General features: G+C 38.9%; 2 protein-coding genes and 1 long non-coding RNA gene across 3 annotated transcripts in view; all 3 read right to left on the bottom strand.

Annotated features, from left to right (window-relative positions):
• Positions 1–4,913: 4,913 nt before the first annotated feature.
• Positions 4,914–8,656, bottom strand: LOC118815097. Its single transcript, XR_005007778.1, has 3 exons — positions 8,638–8,656; positions 7,084–7,131; positions 4,914–5,075 (listed from the first exon to the last, which is right to left on the bottom strand). It is a non-coding gene; the product is annotated as an uncharacterized LOC118815097 (long non-coding RNA).
• A 788-nt stretch (positions 8,657–9,444) lies between these two features.
• LOC118814791 overlaps positions 9,445–25,556 on the bottom strand; it is a 30,394-nt gene continuing 14,282 nt past the window's right edge. Inside the window, exons 2-6 of the mRNA XM_036580567.1 lie at positions 14,707–14,785; positions 14,248–14,610; positions 12,828–12,935; positions 9,860–9,892; positions 9,445–9,769 (exon numbers count right to left, since the gene is read on the bottom strand). Coding sequence (XP_036436460.1) covers positions 9,684–9,769; positions 9,860–9,892; positions 12,828–12,935; positions 14,248–14,610; positions 14,707–14,773 — 657 coding nt within the window. The 5' untranslated portion in view covers positions 14,774–14,785 and the 3' untranslated portion in view covers positions 9,445–9,683. The remainder of the gene's footprint in view (positions 9,770–9,859; positions 9,893–12,827; positions 12,936–14,247; positions 14,611–14,706; positions 14,786–25,556) is intronic.
• The window catches only part of LOC118814790, a 16,682-nt gene continuing 14,327 nt past the window's right edge, over positions 23,202–25,556 (bottom strand). The window contains exons 3-4 of the mRNA XM_036580566.1: positions 23,649–23,756; positions 23,202–23,420 (exon numbers count right to left, since the gene is read on the bottom strand). Of these exons, the coding sequence (XP_036436459.1) occupies positions 23,347–23,420; positions 23,649–23,756 (182 nt within the window). The 3' untranslated portion in view covers positions 23,202–23,346. The remainder of the gene's footprint in view (positions 23,421–23,648; positions 23,757–25,556) is intronic.

The raw sequence follows: 25,556 nt of genomic DNA, 5'->3' as shown, positions 1-25,556 counted from the left end.
GTCTGTGTGGCTTCGCAGCCTCAGATCTATTTGAGCAGAATTGCAGTTCTGGATGGAGAAATAACTGCCGGATGCTGACTGAGGAGTCAGTGGAGTCATTTATATACAGCTTTGGTTTTAAACTTTTCCTCGCATGTGTAAATATTTTTGTGTGTGTAGTTGCAAAGAACTTCTGAGCACTGGGAAATGGAGACCTGATGACCAAGTGTGGTGAATTACGAGCCTCCAGGCCACTAACCCACCACAGCACCATCAAAAGTGGCGACCACACTTATCACACACTGCCATAAGACAGCTTCACATTCATCATCCATGCATGAAAAATAACGTAAAATAGCCATATAAGCATGTGTTTTTTTTAAACACAGAATGGTATGTGAATAATGATCTTGAATTATCTTGAGAAGTATTGCCAGCATGTGCCCCAACTATAATCACACAGAGGGGATTAACTGTTAGGAACGAGAAAGTTGAACAAATGAAGATCTGTATCCTAAAATGCAGTTCAAAAAAATGATATTGAGACTCCTAACAACCATGCAAGACCTGGTAGACCACCATAGCTGTCCCCATCAGACAGCACTTACAGCTTTCATCTTTGAGAGAGAGAAAGAGGAGAAACTACTCTCTACTACTGGTGGTCTCAGAACAATGGGCTGATGACCCCAAAGTCCAGACCTCAACATCAAAATGTTTGGGATTATGTGGATGGTGAGAAGCAGAAAATGCTGAACTGAAGAGTCCCTGCAGATTCTTTAAAAAACTGAAAACAAATCTCTTGGAAAAAAAATACTGTAATAAAGTTAAAGAGTGGACACACTAAACACTGAAAAAATTAAATATTCAGTTGTTGAGGCTCTTGTGTAATTTTCTGTTTTATATATATATATATATATATATATATATATATATATATATATATATATTCTGTTCTTTATTCCTGATGCTGAAAAATAATCAATGCTATATGTACTTAATGGCCATTTTGCTTTGTGATTAGAATATCCAAGCAGTGTCCAGTGTGTCCAATGGCAGTGCATTCATTAACACTGTTTGCATGCTGACTTATAAAGCACTTGCTGACTTATAAAGCACTAAACGGACTCGCCCCGCTGTACCTGAGTGAACTTCTCTCTCACTATGAACCATCCCGCCTACTTAGATCACAAGGTGCTGGCTTACTATTAGTACCCAGAATTAATAAAGTTACGTCAGGGGGGAGAGCTTTCTCATACAAAGCCCCCCAGCTTTGGAATAATCTTCCTGTTAATGTTCGGGACTCAGACACAGCCTCAGTGTTTAAGTCTAAGCTAAAAACCTACTTGTATATTCAAGCCTTTGGTAATTAGTTTTCCCTGTTAGTTCTATACCTGCCAGAGTCTCTGCTAACACTGTAATTTGTGATCGGTCACCCATTGCAGAACTAACTCTGTGTGTTTTCCTCTCTGTGTGTTTTCCTTTCTTTTCTTCGCCGAGTTGAACAGCTGCCCATCCTGTGCGTTCTGATGCTGCTGCCTTTTCTGCCTCGATCGGGTGCCACTGCTCGCCAGCCCTCTGGACCGGGTTACCAACATTGAGCCTCCTGCTGTACAACGCCGTGCAAACCTCACCCTCACAACCTGACCCCACTGATACTACTGCTGTTGCTGCATGAACTATTCAAAATTATTCACTTGAACCAATCAATCATTCAAACTAATTCAAATTAATCAATCACCCATTGACTGTGTTTTTCCTCTCTTTCTTTTGCCGAGTTGAACAGCTGCCCATCCTGCTGCTGATGCTGCTGCCTTGATCGGGTGCCACTGCTCACCGTGCAAACCTCACCCCCACAACCTGACCCCACTGATGCTGCTGCTGCTGCAGCATGAACTGAACTATTCAAATTAATTGTTTCCTTCACCTTTTACCCTGTTTTTGTACTATAATACTTTATACTAACAATGTTTACTATCCGGTGTCGACCAGAGGAGGATGGGTTCCCCTTCTGAGTCCTGGTTCCTCTCAAGGTTTCTTCCTGTTTCTCTTAGGGAGTTTTTCCTTGCCACTGTCGCCACTGGCGACGCTCATGGGGGCTCGGACCTGGATTTCTTTTTGTAATGCTCATTTCCTTGTAAAGCTGCTTTGTGACAACACCTGTTGTAAAAAGTGCTATATAAATAAACTTTACTTACTTACTTACTTACATTGTCACATGCTGTTGCCATGGCAATGGTTATATTTTGTCACATGAAAGCCAATCACCTAAGGTGGATTCATTCATGTATTTTGTGTATTAATAAATATTTAATTACACACACTTTCAGAGAACTTCAGCGGGCAGGCCTCACTATGTGAAGTCAAATAAGACAAACAGGAAGGCTGTTCAAATAAAAGAACACAATCTTCACATAAAGTCTTCAGATTACCAAAGGAAAGGAAAAAAAATGGACTTTTACATTGTAGTTAGACAAAAAACTATGAAAAAATTAATGACTGCCATATAAAAACACTACATAGTAAAGAGTTCAGCCACATATATAGAACTATTTTTCTGTTTTAAAGCCAGAGTCAGATGTAAATATAATGTACATGAATAAAAAATGCAAAAACTAACCAAGCTGCACCTCCTGATAGGCGATCATGCAGTTGATTCCCTCATGAAGCTCACAGTGGTAGAGAGACCCAGATCAGACTGCTGTACATTACGGAGGAGGATGGAGAAGTTTCCAGATTCTGAGAGTTTGGGGAACGTCTTAATACGTCCACCTCTGTTATTCCAGAACTGTACTAGACCCTGCAGCTTGATCTCCACTAGATTATCCGCTGTTATAGTCCTCTGACTTCACACTGCGGCTATATCTGCAGTCTTGTTTAATCCGAGGAGGGTTGGTTTAAAGTTACATGGCAGCAGAACATCAGACTGCAGCTCAGTGGTTACGTTGCTTCTGCCAACATACTGCATTTGACATCCTCTAGATCCTGTGTGAAAGCATGAAAACCATCATCAGCCATAAAAACCACCAAAACCATCATTAAGAAGAAGCTAATGTAGATGTCTATGAGAATACAGCTCACCTTTGACCAAACAGCACCACCAAAGCATCCACAAACCAAAGAATCTCAGCTCAAAGAGCAGAACCATTGTGTGTTTCACCTGCTTATCGCTGCAGTATCTGGAAAACAGCCTGAGAAAGTGCAGCGATGGCAAGAGATTGTTCTTAAATTCACTTCCTGAAAAAAGCTCAAACTAACAAACCACAGATACCCACAAGCTGTTCAGGTTTGCAAAGAGTTGAGGGTTTACAAAAATAGTACGTGCTCTATCGGCTTACCCTAGAATGGCATACAAGACATTAAGCTGGATTTAACACTTTATGCTCAGTGAGTTTATCTGAAAAGTCACTAGAGGTGATAAACAGTGATAAACGGTTTACAAATAGCTGATTAAAATCTTTCTGGTTCAACACTTGTGACTTTAATCACAAATTCACATGGACCAAGAAACACAAGTGCACCTTTCATTTATATCATTTCCAGTAAAAACAATAAAGTTATTCTTTTTTCAGAGTCAGGAAAAAAAAAACAGAAAACATTTAAATCTCCACTGTGTAAAATTTTTGGTAACATTTTACTGTAGGGTGCTGTCCTATAGGCATCATCTGTCATAAAGGCTACTTTAGCTAACTTTGATAGAAACTGGCAAATGTAACCTCTATAGCAAATGACGCCTGCTGGAATCAGCGTTTATAAATATTTATGTAGGGTTGTGTCAGTGGTCATGAAAAGCTTATGTAGGTGTCATGTAGCCTTATTTTCATTCCTGCATGTTTTAAGCATGCAGTTGATCAGTCCTTCCTAAAGAAGTATAATCTGGATGTAGGGGTTCTCAGTAACTACCAGCCTGTATCAAAACTTTTTTTGTCTAAAGGTCTAAAAAAAGTTGTGTTTATTCAAGTTAAATTTTTCTTAGACAACAGCAAAATTTATGAGACGTTTCAGTCGGATTTTAGGGCCTTTCACAGTACTGAGTCTGCTCTTTTAAAAGTGACTAACTATTGTTTACTTACTGCTGATTCTGGTGATTGTTCTGTCCTGGTCTTGCTGGACTTGAGTGCTGCATTTGACACTGTTGACCGTGATATACTCATTGAATGCTTGTAACACTGTGTTGGGGTCAAGAATTTGGCTCTTAAATGGTTAATTTCTTATATTAAACATAGAGCTTTTTCAGAAGGGTCCATCTTAGGTCCTCTCCTTTTTTCGTTATATATGCTCCCCCTAAGGCAAATTATTGGTGAACGTATCATCTCTTTTCATAGTTATGCAGATGATCTACAACTGTACTTAGGTTTAAACTTTGGAAATCACTCTATAGGAAGGCTCAATTAATGTGTCATGGATATTGAGAATTGGATGACCCAGAGCTTTCTTCAACTGAAGACTTAGATGATGTTAAGATGTTCCCATATTTTTGAGTTGTGCAGGTCTCTGTACTGTATTCTCTGCTATCTGTATTTTCCCTCTTGAAGTGATGTAAATGGTGAGCGCAAACATAGACAACTAATCAATGTGTTGCCAGTGATTTTGTGTATCATTATTGATAATGTTGATTAATTGTTGCAGCCCTAATTCACAGCAACCAACAAGAAGCTCCAGTTCCAAAAGAAGCTCCAGTTCAGTGCTTGATAAAACAAAGAAATTCCAGTTAATGTGGCAGATCAAAGAACATCCAGTAAAAAGAAGAACCGTGATGCATCATCTTGGTTTTAGCTTTTAAGTAAAGGATCTGTGACTCTCAACACGTTTCTCAGTGCATTTTAATTAGCTGACAGGACACTGGACAGTTGTGATGTAACAAAAGCAACTGTACAATTATGATAATAATAATCATATTTTATGTTGTTGTAGCGTTGACTGAAAAGTTCTCACTCCTATTATCATAATAAACAAAAGAAACGTAAATATAAAATATATATAAAAAGCTGTTTGATGTTGTTCAGCTTTATAAAGCCTGAATTGACAGTTTCTTCACAGCTACGTCTTTTTTCTCTCACAGTTGACATAGATTGAGTTTTCTTGTGTTGGATTTTGACCTAGGAAAGGAGAGAGAGAGCAGAGTTAGTGTGGCAGCTAACAGCGTTTTCATCATTACAGGTCAAAGTGAGTTGAAATACAGCAGCATTGAAAAGTTTGGAATCGCTGTTCAAAAGTTTGGAATCTATGTTTTCAGCAATGTAAAAAGATCCTAATATGTTAGTCCTGTACAACTTCGCAGGTTTCAAATAATTAGTAAAATACATAATTAAGAAATGTTTGATAGGATCAGAAGCTGTAGAAGATTCTAAAATGACTGAGGAAACTGTAGGGAGCAATGGGGTTGGTTTACACAGTGTCTGTTTCTTGTCAGTAGGGGGCAGTCTCACAAAAAATGTAACTTCAAAATGACTGACTTCTTGACCAACATTGAATTTGTCGAGAGCTCTGAACATTACAGTCCGTTAAGGTGAGAATATCAATGTTTATACATTATAGTAATGGTTTAAAAAGCACTACTAGAAATTTATTAATTTTACTTAGAAGACATTTTAATCAGCTATATTTTCATATATGCTTGGATTGCCGTCAATATGTAATGCTAGATAAAAAATAACTTTCATCCTAAACTTACATATTAAATATGAAATATAAATAGAGGACCTCTACTTTTACTTGAATGGTATTTTACAGAGATTATCTCTCTGGGTCAGCAATTGTGTACTTTGTCCACCACTGCATGTGTCAGACAACTCAATACTGGGGCTGGTTGGCATGAGTTCACAACAAGAATGGAATCATAAATGCACCAATTACAGAAAATGTTTTCTGACACTGTTCAGCTTCCATTTGATGTAAGGTGGCTTATAATAATGTGTGGGACACCTGGGATACACAGCAGAGTGAAAACTGTGCCAACCTACCCCACTCTCACTTATAACATCAAGAATTAGGCTATAATAAAATTACAATTAGAATTGATCACTTTCAAAAGTACAGAGATCAAAACTCAAGATGGATAATTAGTCAAACAATGAATGTAATTAGATAATTACTGTATATTATTCATCATTTCATTCACTTCTTGTTCCCATAATTCTTAAAATATTGAATAAACCATTTAGAAAAACTCTCTTAAAAATGATGGTTCTTCAAGGGTTCTTTAGCAAAGAAAATTGTTCCATATAGAACTATGAACATGCAAAGAACCCTTTTCATGATCTTTGCATCATGAAAGGGTTCTTCAGACTGATGGAGAATGTGCTGTAGATGGTTCTATATATAACCTTTTTGAAAAGGGTCCTATATAGAACCCAAAAGTGTTCTTCTATTGTTACAAGCTTGACATCTATGCTGTACTTGGTGCAGTATAGAACCCTTTTCTTAAGAACACTTTTATGATGCAAAGAACACTTTAATCATGCAAAGGTTTCTTTGAGTGTTCATGGTTCTGTATAGCACCATTTTCTTTACTGAAGAACTCTTGAAGAACCATCTCTTTTAAGAGTGTATCTACTACACCTCTCGATGTCACATCATATCCTGAGCTGAAAGTGCAGGTTAAAAAGGGTACCATATGGTACCAAAGGGTTCTTCTATTGTTACGATGTCATGCTTGTAGTAATAGAAGAACCCCTTTTGGTACTATATAGCACCATTTTCAAAAAGGATCTATATAGAACCATATACAACACATTCTCCATCAGTCCGAAGAACCTTTTCATGATGCAAAGAACCCTTTAATCATGCAAAGGGTTCGTTTAGTGTTCATGGTTCTATATGGAAGCATTTTCTTTACTAAAGAACCCTTGAAGAACCAACATTTTTAAAGGTGTAGATTTAAAGAATGGTAATGTTTAAACAGTAATATAAGTCCACACTGTATAAGTTAATACTGAATCTAAAATGACAGAAAGAGTTAAAATGGCAAATTGTATCAAAATGATGACCACCTGTGTCTGTAGGTCTATGACATACCTCGGTCCACCAAACACAATAGTCTCCTACACACATCAGATACCAGAGACAGTCATCTTACAGTCGTATCAATCCTACTGAAATACTCACAGCACCCTCTGCTGGTACTCCTCATTGTTCTGAGCTCCGTGTCGTTCTCTGTGTCGGAGAAACAGAACAACATCTGTCATTCCAGCTTTCACTGCATTGTAACTTGGTCAGTGCATCGTAAAAGTAAGTTTAACAGTTTTACCGTAAACAGCCTCGTCTTTTGTTTCTCTTTTACCTGAAGTTTAGATCAGGAAAAATCACAGATTCGGTCATTTTGATAGACACAACATGGGAATGTGAGCTGAGCAAAAGACTCAAATTACAATTAGAATTCATCATATTTGAAAAGTAAGGAGATCAGAACTCAAGGCGGATACCTAGACAATGAATGTAATGGACGAATGACTGTAAACAGATAATTACAGAATATTATTCATTGTTTATTCATTTCTTCTTCCCACAATTCATGAAATACTGAATAAACCATCTAAAAATACACTCTTAAAAATGATGGTTCTTCAAGGGTTCTTTAGTAAAGAAAATGGTTCTATATAGAGACATGAACACTCCAAGAACCCTTTGTGTCGTTAAAAGGTTCTTTGCATCATGAAAGTGTTCTTCAGACTGATGGAGAATGTGCTGTAGACGGATATATATAGAAGCTTTTTGAAAAGGGTTCTATGCAAAACCTTAAAAGTGTTCTTCTATTGTTACAAGCTTGACAATGGTGCTGTACTTGGTGCAGTATAGAACCCTTGTCAAAAAGGTTCTATATTGAACCATCTATGGCACATTCATGAAGCAAAGACCACTTTAGTCATGCAAAGGGTCCTTTGAGTGCTCATGGTTCTGTATAGAACCATTTTTTTACTAAAGAACCCTTGAAGAACCATCTTTTATAAGAGTGTAACTACTAAGACTCTCAACCACAATGTCACATCATATCTAGAACTGAAAGTGCAGGTTAAAAAGGGTTCTAAATAGCACCAAAAAGGGTACTTCCATTGTTACGATGTCATGCTTGTAATAATAGAAAAAACACTTTTGCTGCCATATAGAATCATTTTCAAAAAGGGTTTATAGAGAATCATCTACAGCACGTTCTCCATCAGTCTGAAGAATGCTTTCATGATGCAAAGAACCCTTTAATCATGCAAATGGTTCGAGTGTTTGAATGGTTCTATATGGAAGCATTTTCTTTACTAAAGAACCCTTGAAGAACCAACATTTTTAAAGGTGTAGATTTAAAGAATGGTAATGTTTAAACAGTAATATAAGTCCACACTGTATAAGTTAATACTGAATCTAAAATGACAGAAAGAGTTAAAATGGCAAATTATATCAAAATGATGACCACCTGTGTCTGTAGGTCTATGACAGACCACGGTCCACCAAACACAATAGTCTCCTACACACACCAGATACCAGAGACAGTCATCTTACAGTCATATCAATCCTACTGAAATACTCACAGCACCCTCTGCTGGTACTCTTCATTATTCTGAGCTCCGTGTCGTTCTCTGTGTCAGAGAAACAGAACAACATCTGTCATTCCAGCTTTCACTGCATTGTAACTTGGTCAGTGCATCGTAAAAGTAAGTTCAACAGTTTTACCGTAAACAGCCTCGTCTTTTGTTTCTCTTTTACCTGAAGTTTAGATCAGGAAAAATCACAGATTCGGTCATTTTGATAGACACAACATGGGAATGTGAGCTGAGCAAAAGACTCAAATTACAATTAGAATTCATCATATTTGAAAAGTAAGGAGATCAGAACTCAAGGCGGATACCTAGACAATGAATGTAAACAGATAATTACAGAATATTGCTCATTGTTTGTTCATTTCTTCTTCCCACAATTCATGAAATACTGAATAAACCATCTAAAAATACACTCTTAAAAATGATGGTTCTTCAAGGGTTCTTTAGTAAAGAAAATGGTTCTATATAGAAACATGAACACTCCAAGAACCCTTTGTGCCATTAAAAGGTTCTTTGCATTATGAAAGTGTTCTTTAGACTGGTGGAGAATTTGCTGTAGATGGATATATATATAGAACCCTTTTGACTTTAGTCATGCAAAGGGTTCTTTAAGTGTTCATGGTTCTGTATAGAACCATTTTTTTTACTAAAGAACCCTTGAAGAACCATCTTTTATAAGAGTATAACTACTAAGACTCTCAACCACAATGTTACATCATATCCAGAACTGAAAGTGGGTTCTGTAAAGCACCAAAAAGGGTACTTCTATTGTTATGATGTCATGCTTGTAATAATAGAAAAAACACTTTTTGGTGTTTTTATTTATAGAACCATTTTCAAAAAGGTTCTATATAGAGCCATGTACAGCACAATCTCCATCAGTCTGAAGAACCCTTTCATGATGCAAAGAACACTTTAATCATGCAAAGGGTTATTTAAGTGTTCATGGTTCTATATGGAACCATGTTCCTTACTAAAGAACACAAAGAACCATCATTTTTAAGTGTGTACATTTTGGAGCATAGTAATATTTAAACAGTCATATTTAGGTCCGCACTCTATAAGTTATTATTGAGTATAAAATGACAAAAACTGTTAAAATGGCAAATTATTCCAAACTTGTGAACACCTGCCTACCAATCACAATAATAGACCACACCTACCAGATACCAGAGACAGTCATCTTACAGTCGTATCAGTTCTATTGAAATACTCACAGCGCCCTCTGCTGGTGCTCCTCATTGTTCTGAGCTCCATGTCGTTCTCTGAGCAGGAAAAACAGAACATCTTTCATTCCAGCTTTCATTGTATTGTAAAGTGTTCATTATACTGTAAATGGTGTTCAACAGTTTTACCGTAAACAGCCTCTTCTTCTGTGTCTCTTTTGCCTGAAGTTTAGATCAGGAAAAATCACAGCATTGGTCATTTTGATAGACACAACATGGAAAGATAAACTGGACAAGAGACTTACTCTGATGAAAATAAGTGTTCGTATACAAAGAGTCTGCTGACATAACTGAAGGTATAATTTAGAAATATCTTTGGCCAAACGTTTCGTTCGGCTGCACTATTAAAGTACTTTCCTGAATCGATTCACTGCCTGTTTTCTATCAATCAAGTGCTGAGTGGGTCCAGCATCCCAGATCAAAGAACCATTTAATGTAGTGAAGATAATGAAGAATAAAGGGTAAAACTAAAGCATTTAAAACATTTACTCAGTATTTTAAATTGATCTCTGATGTCTACACGTATGTGACTTTGGTCGCGGTGAAAAATGCCCAGATGTGGTTTTACAGGCCCATTTCCAACCCTGTGATTTGAGCTCTATGAAATGAGCTCTTTCACTTTTTTGGTGGGCTCATGAGTAATTTGATGAGCTCTGATCTGATTGGCTGGTTTACAACTAGGCACCTCACACAGAAATAACATGTCGAAATAGGAAACGAACCTAAGTGCAAAAAAGCTGCTATCAAGCTATTTAACTGGCTTTGCTAGTTATGTGGAGCTTGCTAGTAGCTAACATTACCTATACTAGCTACTTGCTTCCGATCTCAACAAAAAGAAGAAGTAAATTAAAATTATTTAACCGTCAAAAAGTGGACAGAATCACACAGCTTGGCTACAACTTGCAGGTTGCAACTTTATTGATGCTGATGAAGTTGGAACTCGCTCTCTTCAGTCTCTTCAGTGTGAAACTCTGAGTGAAGCTGCTCAATACTGTCAAAGGTTTGAGAAACTGTAGTTGGCTTCCTATTTACCAGCTTGTTTTGCTAATTTCCCGTTCAATCTTAAATGGTGCCACAGTTACATTTTGGCGCATATACAAGCTACACTATATTGCCAAAAGTATTCGCTCGTCTGCCTTCACACGCATATGAGCTTGAGTGACATCCCATTCTTAATCCATAGGGTTTAATATGATGTCGGCCCACCCTTTGCAGCTATAACAGCTTCAACTCTTCTGGGAAGGCTTTCCACAAGGGTTAGGAGTGTGTTTATGGGAATTTTTGACCATTCTTCCAGAAGCGCATTTGTGAGGTCAGACACTGATGCAGTCAGACAAGTACCGTTCTCCTGGCAACCGCCAAACCCAGACTTGTCCATCAGATTGCCAGATGGAGAAGCGTGATTCGTGACTCCAGAGAACACGTCTCCACTGCTCTAGAGTCCAGTGGCGGCGCTTTACACCACTGCATTCAACGCTTTGCATTGCGCTTGGTGATGTACGGCTTGGATGCAGCTATTCGGCCATGGAAACCCATTCCATGAAGCTCTCTATGCTGTTCTTGAGCTAATCTGAAGGCCACATGAAGTTTGGAGGTCTGTAGCGATTGAATCTGCAGAAAGTTGGCGACCTCTGCGCACTATGCGCTGACCCCGCTCTGTCATTTTACGTTGCCGACCACTTACCACTGACAGTTGACTGTGGAATATTTGTGAAAATTTCACAACTGGACTTGTTGCACAGGTGGCATCCTATCACGGTACCACACTGGAATTCACTGAGCTCCTGAGAGTGACACATTCTTTCACAAATGTTTGTAGAAGCAGTCTGCAGGCCTAGGTGCTTGGTTTTATACACCTGTGGCCATGGAAGTGATTGGAACACCTGAATTCAATGATTTGGATGGATGAGTGAATACCTTTGGCAATATAGTGTGTATCAGTTAAGGTGGAACGGAACTTTCGATTATGAAGCTGGGAAATAAGATGCCAACTTCAGCCTCCTTTAAAGATGAAAATCGACCGTGCCCATTGAGAGTTAGGCTTCTTGGGAAGGGTATGAAAGTGCCAACATCCTCTTTCCAGCCTGGAACAGTACGTCTGCTATTTTCATTGCTGCTGCTCCGTTGTTATTTCATTCTCCACAATACCTGCTGGGCTACAATGTGAGCTGATGTATGTTAATTTTGGGGGTGTTAATATTAATGAGTCAAGACTATCACATAACAGTTTAAGATTTCATAACTGGCCCATTTTAACATCCCTTTTGCAAGTGTGGGGTTTGCATCTGAAGGAGGAGACGACCCTGTTTGAGGTTCACAGTATGTAAGTTCCATGTACCAAACTCTCCTTATTCAACTATGTCAATGTAAATACAGTTCTATGTTCATTCTATGGCACCTTTATAGTGAAAGGTGGGCTGTGACAACCCAATCCTGAAATTTGACCCCAAACTGAGTCTGACACATATCTGAGAATGGCCGTCCAAACTAGACATGAGCAATCGGGTCCCATAGGGACTGGAAAATATTTGAAACTCTACTATAACTCGCCTGTATTCATGCACAGCTTATGCTAGCCCTTCATCAGTGGCCAGGTTCTAACCTCCCTTCCGCTCACATCGGTTTTCTTAACCACAGTGATGGTGAGGTTTTTAAAAACTACAGCAACACACACTGCCATGCCACCTCGTTGGTATGCTGAGAATAGACTCTAGTGGTCTTGTGGTGGATCCTTTCCACCGATGGGTGGGGTAGAGGGGGCTGAGAAATTGTGACACAACAAATGAGCTACATTCAACAACAGTAAATGTATAGAGTGCAACAGTATGGTAGGTGTTTCTGGTAAAGTGGCCAATGAGTGTAGCTACAAGGTAGGTTTACCTAATAAACTAGCAACCCAATGTCAGTTAAGCTTCACAATGTAGTTTGAAACTGAGCTACAACACAGAGAATCCAGCATATGTTGTATTTTGGACTTTTGAGACATTTTAGCTGCTAAGACTGATCTCTCATGAACACGCCTACCTTTCACACATATAGAAATAGAAACTCCTATCTGAGGCAATTTGAAATAATAACTGTATATTCAAACACTCACGTTTACTCGCTATGTAGCAAACACATGCTGTGAACAGTAGCAGTACTACTGCTCCTCCTGATGTTCCTGCTATGATGGCTTTCTGGTATTCAGAAACAGCAGCAAGACCTGTAGGTAAATAATCCACTCAGTTGAGAATGTAAAACTATCCTTATATGCAAGCAAAACTGAATGAATTATGAAATACACAAAATGTTACATTGCATTTTGTTGCCATATGGCAACAGCAAGTGACAATGGAACTGCAATCTGCAGTACATACAGTGGGTAAACACTGCCATAGAACACTGTCACATTCATCATTCATGCATGAAAAATAACATTGAAAACCAACATATATGCATGTTTTTTTAGAATAGTGTGAAAAAAAATGATCTTGATAATTTTGGGTATGTATTGTCAGCATGTACGCTAACTATGATCACATAGAGGGGGATAACTATTAAATGTATATCTGTGTCCTAAACTGGAGTTCAAAAAATGATTATAAGATACAGAGAAAGTGAGACTTCTAACAATTACTCCAGCAGCACTGCTGTGTCTGATCCACTCATACCAGCACAACACACGCTAACACACCACCACCACATCAGTGTTACTGCAGTGCTGAGAATGATCCACCACACAAATAGTACCTGCTCTGTGAGGGTCCATGGGGGTCCTGACCACTTAAGAACAGCGTAAAAGGGGGCTAACAAAGTATGCAGAGAAACAGATGGACTACAGTCTGTAATTGTAGAACTACGAAGTGCACCTATATAGTAAGTGGAGCTGATAAAATGGACAGTGAGCGTAGAAACAAGGAGGTGGTCATAATGTTATGTCTGATCGTATATATATATATATATATATATATATATATAAATTCTTTTTCTATTTTATTCCTGATGCTGAAAAATGATACATGAGATAATGTACTTAATGGAAAGTTTGCTTTGTGACTAGTATATCTAGGCAGTGTCCAGTGTGTTCAAAGGCAATGCGTTCATTAACATTAACAAGTTTGTATTGTCACAAGCTGTTAACATATGGCAACAGTTATATTTCATCATATAAAAGCCGTAGCACCTAAAGTGGATTCATTAATCTATTATGTGTATGTATGAATATGTATGTATACACACACTTTGAGAGACCTTCAGCAGTCAGGCCTCACTATGTGAAGCGAAAAAAGACACACAGGAAGGCTGTTCAGATAAAAGTACAGTTTTACACACAGAGCCCACAGATTACCAAAGGAAAAGAAAAAATGTGGACTTTTATATCGTAGTTAGGCTAAAAAAATAAAAGAAAGTAATAGTTGCCATATGGAAACACTCTGTAGTAAAGAGTTCAGCCACAAGTACAGAACTGTTTTTCTGTTTTAGAGCCACAGTCAGATGTAAATATAATGTACATGAATGGAAATGCAAAAACTAACCAAGCTGCACTTCCTGATAGGCGATCATGCAGTTGATTCCCTCATGAAGCTCACAGCGGTAGAGACCCAGATCAGACTGCTGTACATTACGGAGGAGGATGGAGAAGTTTCCAGATTCTGAGAGTTTGGGGAACGTCTTAATACGTCCACCTCTGTTATTCCAGAACATTACTTCACCCTGCAGATTGATCTCCACTAGATTATCTGAAGGTATAATTGCCTGACTCCACACTGCTGCTATATCTGCAGTCTTGTTTGATCCGAGGAGGGTTGGTTTAAAGATACATGGCAGCAGAACATCAGACTGAAGCTCAGTGGTTAAGTTGCTTCTGCCAACATACTGCATTTGACATCCTCTAGATCCTGTGTGAAAGCATGAAAACCATCATCAGCCATAAAAACCACCAAAACCATCATTAAGAAACAGCTAATGTAGATGTTTATGAGAATACAGCTCACCTTTGACCAAACAGCACCACCAAAGCATCCACAAACCAAAGAATCTCAGCTCAAAGAGCAGAACCATTGCGTGTTTCACCTGCTTACCCCTGCAGTATCTGGAAAATAGCCTGAGAAAGTGCAGCGATGGCAAGAGATTATTCTTAACTTCACTTCCTGAAAAAAGCTCAAACTAACAAACCACAGATACCCAGAAGCCGTTGCCACAGAGTGGGGGATTCACAAAAATAGTGCATGATATTAACCTGGAATTAACACTGTATGCTTAGTGAGTTTATCTGAAAAGTCACTAGAGGTGATAAACAGTGATAAACAGTTTACAAATAGCTGATTAAAATCTTTCTGGTTCAACACTTTTGACTTTAATCACAAATTCACAAGGACCAAGAAACACAAGTCCACCTTTCATTTATATAATTTCCAGTCCAAACAGCAAAGTTATTCATTTTTCAGAGTCAGGACAAAACCAGCTGTAGCATTGAGTAGTAGCATTGTTGAGTCAGGAGGGAAAAAAACACTGAAGCATTGTGTGCGTGTGCTGCTGTGAGTCACCCTGTAAAGCCTGAGGTCATAACTCAGTAAGTAAAAAAAGTCAGAGGCATCCGGTCGTGAGTTTCACACCACGTCATACATCTTTACATAATATTGTCACGCACAGACTCAAAAAGAAGGTCCAGCTCAATGTTTAGGTCTTACATGCAATTCACTCACATCCTCAGACGACACGTCACTAAGTTTTGAGTTTTCTTTCAACACACTCATCTGCTCGGAGAGGAAGTCTAAAGCACAGCCAACATTACGAAGTGTTCTTCTGCACGTTGCTGCAATTACACATTTCCACCAGAGAGGTCTTCAAAACATACAATTAACAGAAAATTACACAGAAATATCAACACTCAAATATTTATTGTTTCAATATACAGTGTTCTCACCCTTTACCTTACACTGAAGAGGCTTTAGCTTAGGGTTTCATCCAATCTCCCAAATCTCCTGACACTACAGAATTTTTCTTTGTTAAAAGGAAAGATGGGGGCTTTAGGTCGTGTATAGAGTATAGAGGTTTGAAACAAGCAACCAAAAAGTATGCTTATCCCCTTTGAACGCCAACGGCCTTGGAACAATTGCATTAAGCAAAAATTCTCACCAGGTTAGACTTGCACAGTGCTTATAACTTGGTTAAAGAGGGAAATGGAAGATGGAAAACTGCCTTTGTCATCAGTAGGGGGCACTACGAGTATGTCAAGTCAAGTCAAGTCAAGAGGCTTTTATTGTCATTCCATCTATGTATAAGTACACAGTGGAGCGAAATTATGTTCCTCCAGGAACACGGTGCAACAAGGAACAAAAAGTACAAAAGTACAAAGTGCGAACGTGCAGACAGTGTGCAAACAAAAATTAAGCTAGAAACAATACAATAAATACGATAAATTAAACAGACATTAGACACAGTAAACAGATCGGACAGTGCAGCGCCAACACAGCACAGATTTCTGGACATGAAGTAGTGGAATAAGGTGCAGACATATTTAAAATGATGTGTGTAAGTTACGTCAGATAACGTACATATACACAGCAGTTACTGAGGTAGTAAAACAGTTACTGAGGTAGTGAAAACAGTGTAAACACAGTGTAAACACAGTATTGGCAACAATGTTCCAGATAGTTTCATATTAAATAAGCACTAGGTCTAATGTTATTCACTACCAATACACAAGCAGCATTTTCTTGGACCCCCACAGAACAGGTACTATTTGGGTGGTGGGTCATTCTCAGCACTGCAGTAACACTGACGTGGTGGTGGTGTGTTAGTGTCTCTTGTGCTGGTCCGAGTGGATCAGACACAGCAATGCTGCTGGAGTTTTTAAAACTCTCAGTGTCACCGCTGCACTGAGAATAGTCCACCGAACAAAAATATCCAGCCAACATCCTGTGTGCAGTGTCCTGTGGGCAGTGTCCTGTGACCACTGAAGAAGGACTAAATGATGACCAACACAAACTGTGCAGCGACAGATGACCTACTGTTTCACACACGGTGGACCAACAAGTTATTTTATATTATTATAATTAATTATACATCATCTAAACCGCTTTTCCTTCTGGGTCGCGGTGGGGTGCTGGAGCCTATCCCAGCTGTCATTGGGCGAAAGGCAGGATACACCCTGGATAGGTCATCAGTCCATCGCAGTAATTAATTATAATTATATTATAATTATATTATATTATAATTATTATACTCTTGGCCCAAACAATAAGCACTGCAAATCTTATTACATATCAGTCACAAAAATACTGATACTGGCAAGCTACATTTTTAGACAACCATATTCTAACAACAAGGTGTTAACCAAAGGAAGCTGCAGAGCTCTGTTCTCACGACCAGAGCAGATGCACTCTAGTAGTTTGTTTGTAACGTGTGTTGGCATCAAGCTAACACCCACCTTCACACTCACTCCCTCCCAAACAATGACCTCAGCTACTTCACAGTGCCTACCACGATAACACACATCCTGTTTATCAGAGATTAGATCTATTTTCACCAATGACACTTGCAAACTGACACTTCATCTGGTTTTAAAGGAGATTTTTGCTGAAGCACCAAAGATTGTTTTTAGGAGAGCATCTACCATAAAAGACTAACTGATTACACAGCTTTTCTTGAGTGAACTCGATTTGAGGATACAAGAGTTGATCCAAGTCCAACTACATAGTTTAGTCAGAAGTTCTCACATTTTTAGTACTGCATCTCTGTTAGGTGAACAAATTGGTTTTGGCTCCATTTCTCTGCGAGCTCTTTCCATCACACAGTCCCACCAGACACCTTCTCCTCTTGGGCTCCCAGTTATGGAAGGTTGTGGCATCACTGAGGTTCAAACTCATGATCTCCTGATGTCAAAGTGAACATTTAGACACTTGCTGTGCTTTACTACACGCTACCTTTCAGTTAAAATGTGTTTTTTATTGTATTAAGCATTAATGGACACAGAAATCTGCATAACTTCAGGTGCTTGAGTGCTGCAACAGACTAAGGATTCACCCCAACATCAGGAGACTGTGAGTTTGAACCCCAGTGAAGTGAGAGACTTCCATATCTGGGAACCTGGGAGGAGAAAATGCCTGGTGGGAGCTAAAACATTACAGTGTGAGGAGAACTTTTGACTAAACCAAGAAGTTTGAGTTCAGTGAAATCTAGTCAGGCCTGACAGCTTAAAAGAGAAGCCACCTTGTACTCCAGCCACGGTTCTCAGAGTTCTTTTCATGCAGTGAAGTTCTCAGAGTTCTTTTCATGAAATGGAGTGGTCCAAACTGATTAAAATACAATAAATATTAAAAGCATTGTCATTACATCTTCCTGTAGTAGTGCAGCACAAAGCACAACCGCCATTTTCGTGGTGCTGTTTTTTTTTTCCTTTGTGACGTTCGTGTGCAGAGAACTGTGGGTAACCGAAGGCTGGGAAGGATACATCTGATGCGTCCTTGAGATCACTCAGAATGTAGGCTGCAGGCTGCATTTCTAGGCTGTATACGAAGGATCCTTCACTTTGGAACGGTCTGCAATGACATAGTGGCCGAGAAATGAAGCCTAGACTTTGGAATGCAACTGTTGAAATGTAATTCCAAAGAAAATTGTGACAAAATAATCTGACAACGTTCTAGGAAGTTGTGACAACATAGTGGCAACGTTGTCAGTGCACTGTCACAACCTTCTAGATGTGCATTATGTTCTGTATGGAACTCCATGGAATTTTGCTGAGCTGCCAACTGATAGTATTCCGATGACATCACACTCGCACTGCCACCATTTTAGTAGGCAACATATGTTAATTCAGCTGTGCTGTGGTGCTTTGTAATGACATAAAGCCATAACTGCACCAGCAAAAGGTAAGGCACTTTTTTGGGATCACTATTTTAAATCTTATTTTTAACGTGTATTAACAGATCTGAATAAAAGGCAGAGTTTACTGCTTAAGAGCTTTGGCAGAACTGGTGAACAGCCACAAACTGCCAACAACAAAAAAGTCAGACGATAGACATGAAAGAAATGAGCTGGTGGATCAAACCACTTTTATTTCTTAGCGGGGGGATAATGGAAACAACAGGTAGATAAGCAGAACTTGAAAGATGATCATGGAAAATGCTTGGAAATTTGGCACAAAATCTTTCCATAGTAATAACTTACCAAATAATTTTACTTTGAGCTGACTTCTTACTTTTTTACAGTGTGTTACTCAAAGCTGAATATTTTGTGATTTGAAAGTTATTAAGATAAAACAAATGGCTTCATAAAAGTGGAGACTCAGAATGTGTTGTGTATCATTTAGTATGTCCATGTGGCTGTTTCTATATCAGAAAAGCTAAGAGGAAACTAAAAGAAGGATTTGCAGGGCATAAATACGCTAAAACAATATTCTTTAGTGAAACATTACAAAGAGAAACATCAGAGTAATTCTTCATCTTAAAGACTGCAGGTCCAGAGATGGTAAAGACGAGTATCTGTGGGGGTGACAGACTGAAGCACCGACTCCAACATGACAGCATTCTGGATTTGGTAGTTCATGGCTACCGAGCTCCCTGAGTTGAAGGAAGGATTAGATTTTGGGCCTTTTTTGTAAGCCATGTAGAATTTTATGTTGGCCTTGATACTCTGTGCCTTTTTTTATTGCTCTGGATTTATTCTTGTACTCGTTCTTTGGGTCTTTTATTGCCTGTTAATTAGATGTGTAGACAACTTGAATGATTGCCAAAAAGGCTTAAATACACAAACTTTATTTAGAGGATCTTCTGCTCTTCCAAAATTGTGTATGACATAATTTTCATTTTTTGAAACAAAGTTTAAAAAAAATTATTAGGAAAACGTTTCATTCATAATATACAGTAAACACCAGTCAGAAAACGTGACTATCAGAACTAGGCCTTGAGTTCAGGCCATGAAAATGTAAACTCAGTCAAAAACTAGTAAAAAACAAAAACAAACACAAAAAAACTAACATTTCTGCACCTCTGTAATTTCTGTTAGCAGCCTTAATGGGATTCTAGTAGTATTTAGCGTTAAGCTAACATTGGCTGCTCTTAAACACAGACAGTTGAAGCGTATAAAAGACATTCCGTGTTTATGTGAAGTCTAGACTTTTCTCCAAGATATATTTTCTGCAAACCTATTCCAATCCAATCCACTGCTCCACAGCCCTGTGCTGTTGGGCTTTATACCTTTTCAGCCGTTGTTTGGCACTTGGCATGGTGAACTCATGTGCAGCTGCTACAGAGCATCCCATTCTATTGGCAATGCTTTTCCATAAAGATCATACAAGTTGGGTGGGTGCAATTAATTGTCTGTGTCAGCAGTTGGTGTATATCAAAGTAGCTGAGTTCATCAATTAGAAGGGGTGTCGATACTTTTGGACATGAGCAAGTCTGAATTATGTTCTATTGCTCTGATGCTTTAACACCGATTTCCTCGTATATGACTTTCTCTGTGCTGGTCTCTGGGAGTCCAATAGTGGCGTAGACTGTGTTAAGATGCAGACCTTCTGAAAGGGGAAACACTAATTTGTATTAAACAGAAAACTATGAATCAACATTAGACTTTCTACAGAGAAATATAACAACATTTGATTGTTGAAGAGGGGATATTTACCGTGTCTGCTTTGGCTGTTCTTTTCCGTATGTCTGACAGAGTCATATATTGGGTTAGAAAGTGTAAATTCTGGAGGGAAAGACGACACATACAAACCAACCATGTTTCATTTATATTACAGTATTAGTCCAGGATGCCTTCTAATTTATTGATTATTTTGACAGCACATTTCACTCCAGGTTACCTACCCTGAGTTGCAGGTTTATTGTCTACACCTCCTTGTTTCTACACTCACTCTCCATTTGATCAGCTCCACTTACTATATAGGTGCACTTTGTAGTTCTACAGTTACAGACTGTAGTCCATCTGTTTCTCTGCATACTTTGTTAGCCCCTCTTTACCCCATTCCTCAGTGGTCAAGACTCTCACAGGACCATTACAGAGCAGGTATTATTTTGGTTGGATCATTTTCTAACTTTATGGTTAGTGGGCCTAATCAAATGGACAATAGCTATGTTTACATGCAGCCTAATACTCTGTTAATAATCCAACTAATAGCTCAGTTGGAATAGAATACGTTCAAGTATACACCTCAGTCGGAGTCCGATTGAAGCCATTCTGAATACAATCTCTATCCGATTGAACGAGGTGGGTAATCCTGTAAATAATCAGTTAAATAGAAGAATAATAACCATGTAAACGCCTGTATCCGATTACATTCCCAATCGGAAAGTTTAAGCATGTGCGTGTGACTCGCATCATAGTGAAAGTTTATAACGTTCAACATGGCGGGAGCAGAAACTGGTCTGCAGAGGAGACGAAGTTTAAGTTTGAGCTTTAAAAGACGGCGGTGGGACGAGCGTCCAGCTTATGTGTCTCAGAACACGACGTCTTCCTCTCAGCCTTCTTTAATAAGTACATGTGAAGTATGTTTTCCTGAGTCTGACATCATTTTCCAAAGAATTAAAAACACAAGCACTGCTCACTGCTGCTCATCTCACTCTGACTGGACTCACTTGATGCTCATTGTCATGGTAACGTCTTCACTGAGTGGGACTCTATGCACGCATGTGTAATTTTGGATCGGATTACATATAATGTGCATGTAAACCGAGATTTTCAATCAGATTGTCGAGTACAGTGTGCATATAAGCACCGTAGTTTTAATCTATTATTGGAATGTATTCAATCGGACTGGCAAAAATCTTTGCATGTAAACAGCCATTGAGTGTAGACACAAGGCAGGTGGACCTAATAAAGTGGCCAGTGAGTGTAGGTGCACTTTGTTGTTTACATTTACAGACTCTAACCCATTTGCTGCTGCACAATTTATCAGCTCCCCTCTGCTGTGTTCTTCAGCGGAAGGGGACCACCACTGAGTAGATGTGTGGGTGGTTGACCATTCTCAGCACAGCAGTGATACCAATATAGCTCATTTGTGTTGTGCTGGGATGAGTTCCTGGCATTTTTACATACTAACACCTACAATACTAGTGCACTTTACACATTTACAGCTACTGACTGCAGCCCATCTGTCACGTCATAGTTCCTCAGCACCCCTCTATGAGTTCAAACCCAACCCGAGCTACACACAATTCTGTCAGTGCCTGACTGACCACATCATTATGTTTTGAGCTGAGAATAACAAAGTTCTGTTAATACATCACCCAAAGTGCAGAATAAATCCGGACAGGATAGTGACAATAATAGCCATCAGTACAGTGAAGATAAATGAAATATAAAACAATATAATAAACATGTCGATAATAATATGCTTTAATAAAATACCTAGCTGACAAAAGTTATATTGAAATTCTGCATTAATGAATTTATTCATCAAATAATATATTTTTACAGCATCACCAACACTTTTCTCAAGCTGTGCTGATATAGCGAGATGTCAGCCATCACCTCTTTAAAACAAACTCTATTTCTGCACATAGAACATGTTATATAGAAAATAATTAAACATATCACTTAAAATACTTTTGACCAAAGAAATCAAACTTTGTTTGGTTGCACTATAAAAATACTTTCCTGAATCGATTCACTGTCCTGTTTTCTCTCAAGTGTCAGTGCTGAGTGCTGACCAGCATGCCAGATTAAAGAATGATTTAATGTAATGAAAGTGAAGAATTAAGTAAAGGGTAAAACGCCCAATAATAAATAATAAACATCAGTCCCCCCCCTTTGAAGGCATATGACTCCCGAAATGTAACTAAAGGCCAGCGGTGAGGTTGCTGAACTTTACCCTCCTCTGCTGTCACTGCAGACTGGCAGGGTCGCCTACAGAGCAGCGCTAGTAGCTGTTAATGAAGTAATGCTCTTTTTTATTTGAGGGTTGTTCCATTTCGTAGGGGAGGATTTCAACCACCACCCCTTGTAACTCAGTTCCAAGGGGTAAGGTGACACCTCGAAAACAAGGGGTAGGATATAAAAATAAGAAATGTTTTTGGGTGTAAAGGAGGGGAAATACAGGGTGAAATCTGTTAAAGTGGGAGACGAGCTCTGAAAACATAAACCTGAAATTTAACCCCAAACTGAGCCTGACACATATTTGGACGTCCAAACCACACATGAGCAGCCGTGTTCCGTTGGGTGTTGGCAAATATTTAAACATAACTGGTCTATATTCATGCACACTTTGTGCTAGCCCTTCATCAGTGGCCAGTTTCTAACCACACATCTGCTCATGGGTTGGCTATTTTGGTCAGCGGACTTTTCTTAACCCAGTGAGGTGTTTGAAAACCTCACCTGTGTCTAACACACGCAAACCAGTGCTACACACACTGCCATGCCATGTCACTGGTATGCTGGGAATAGGCTCTAGTGGTCCTGTGGTGGTCCCTTTCCGCTGATGGATGAGATAGAGGGCTGCTGATAAATTGTGACGTAACAGATGGGCTACAGTCATACTGTCATACTGCCATACTGGAGCACGTATAAAGTGCTCCAGTATGGCAGGTGTTTCTGTTAAAATGGCCAATGAGTGGAGCTACAAGGTAGGTTTACCTAATAAACTAGCAACCCTACACTTACACAAACAGTACAGCAGTAAAACTGTGCTGTCACACTGTGTCTTCACAGGTTTGCATGACACATAGTTTACCTTGAACCCTATCTTGTCTCTTACGGTGTCTTCCTGCAACACACAAAATAAGTTTCAGTGAACTCAGTGTTGTCAGTTAACCTTCACAATGTAGTCTGAAACTAAACTGCTAGAAAATCCAGCATAAGACTGATCTCTTATTAACACTCTACTTTTGACACATATAGCTTGAACAAAAATGAACAAAAGAGAGACTGGAGATGGAAATAGAGATAGAAACTCATATCTGATGCAAATAATAAACTGTGTTCAAAGACTCACGTTTACTCGCTATGTAGTAAACACATGCTGTGAACAGTAGTAATACTACTGCTCCTCCTGATGTTCCTGCTATGATGGCTTTCTGGTATTCAGAAACAGCAGCAAGACCTGTAGGTAAATAATCCACTCAGTTGAGATTGTAAATCAATCTTCATATGCATGCAAAACTGCATCAATTATTAAAAAACACAAATAGGTCCATGGGTTTTCATATTAATTGATAAAAAATATAACAAAAAAGTGAAAGAACAATGTTATGTTGCATTTTGTGACAACAGAACTGCAATCTGCAATACAAACTCTGTACCCTAACACATCAAAAGAACTGCAGTAAACCTCTTACCTGCATAGACATCACGCTGACTCTTATTGTGGCAAACATTCAATGGACTAAATCTAAACTTCTACTCACCTGAAGTCCAGAGGGGTCCAGGTGAGGTGGGATACATGTTGTAGGTAAAAGAGTACAATGTTAAACAATGCTAGCTTATCCGTACTGTTTATATGTTGAATGTACACATGTTTATATGTTGAGAAATGGCCATAGAGTGTATGTATGTAATATATATGCATATTGTTTGTATTGTTGTCACCCCTAGATCTGAACTGTTCAGATCTAATGTGGGAGGGGCTGCCAGGAAAGGAAAGGGGACAGTGGAAGAGAGAGTTCCTTTGTTATTTGGGAAGGTCTGTGTGGCTTCGCAGCCTCAGATCTATCTTGTAGCAGAATTGCAGTTCTGGAGGGAGAGATGACTGCCGGATGCTGACTGAGGAGTCAGTGGAGTCATTTATTATATACAGCTTTGGTTTGTACTTTTCCGCGCATGTGTAAATATTTTGTCGTCCGGTGTAGTTGCAAAGAACTTCACTGCACTGGAATGTGAGATCTGCATGACCGAAGTGCGGTGAATTACGAGCTCCAGGCACTAACCCAACACAGCCAGCACCATCAAAAGTGGCGACCACACTTATCACACACTGCCATAAGACCGCGTGCCACATCATCACCATGCATGAAAAATAACGCTTAAAAGTAGCATATAAGCATGTGTTTTTTTAAACACAGAAATGGTATGTGAATAATGATCTTGAATATCTTGAGAGAAGTATTGCCAGCATGTACCTCAACTATAATCACACAGAGGGGAGTCAAAGAGAGAGATAAGATGAGAGAAACTGCTCTCTCGCTACTGGTGGTCTCAAAACAATGGGCTGATGCCCCAAAGTCCAGACCTTCAACATCAATATGTTTGGGATTACTCGTGGATGGTGAGAAGCAGAAAATGCAACCAACTTCTAAGACTGAACTGCAGTCCCTGCAGATTCTTTGAAAAACTGAAAGCAAATCTCTTGGAAAAAAAAATGGACGCTGTAATAGAGGTAAAGAGTGGACACACTAAACACTGAAAATATTCAATAATCAGTCATTGAGGATCTTGTGTATTTTGTTTTTATATATATATATATATATATATATATTATTATATATATATTTATACAGTGGTGTGAAAAAGTGTTTGCCCCTTTCTGATTTCTTATTCTTTTGCATGTTTGTCACACTTAAATGTTTCAGATCACCAAACAAATTGAAATATTAGACAAAGATAACACAAGTAAAAAAGATCTTTATTATTAAGGGAAAAAGAAATCCAAACCTACAGGGCCCTGTGTGAAAAAGTGATTGCCCCTAAACGTAATAACTGGTTGGGCCACCCTTAGCAGCAACAACTGCAATCCCGTTTGTGATAACTGGCAATGAGTCTTTTACAGCGCTGTGGAGGAATTTTGGCCCACTCATCTTTGCAGAATTGGAGGGTTTTCCGAGCCTGAACCGCCTTTTTAAGGTCATGCCACAGCATCTTAATCGGATTCAGGTCAGGACTTTGACTAGGCCACTCCAAAGTCTTA

Source organism: Colossoma macropomum, unplaced genomic scaffold (genome assembly GCF_904425465.1).
Source record: "Colossoma macropomum unplaced genomic scaffold, Colossoma_macropomum, whole genome shotgun sequence".
Classification (NCBI taxonomy): Eukaryota; Metazoa; Chordata; class Actinopteri; order Characiformes; family Serrasalmidae; genus Colossoma; species Colossoma macropomum.
This window is presented reverse-complemented; position numbering and strand designations above follow the sequence as displayed.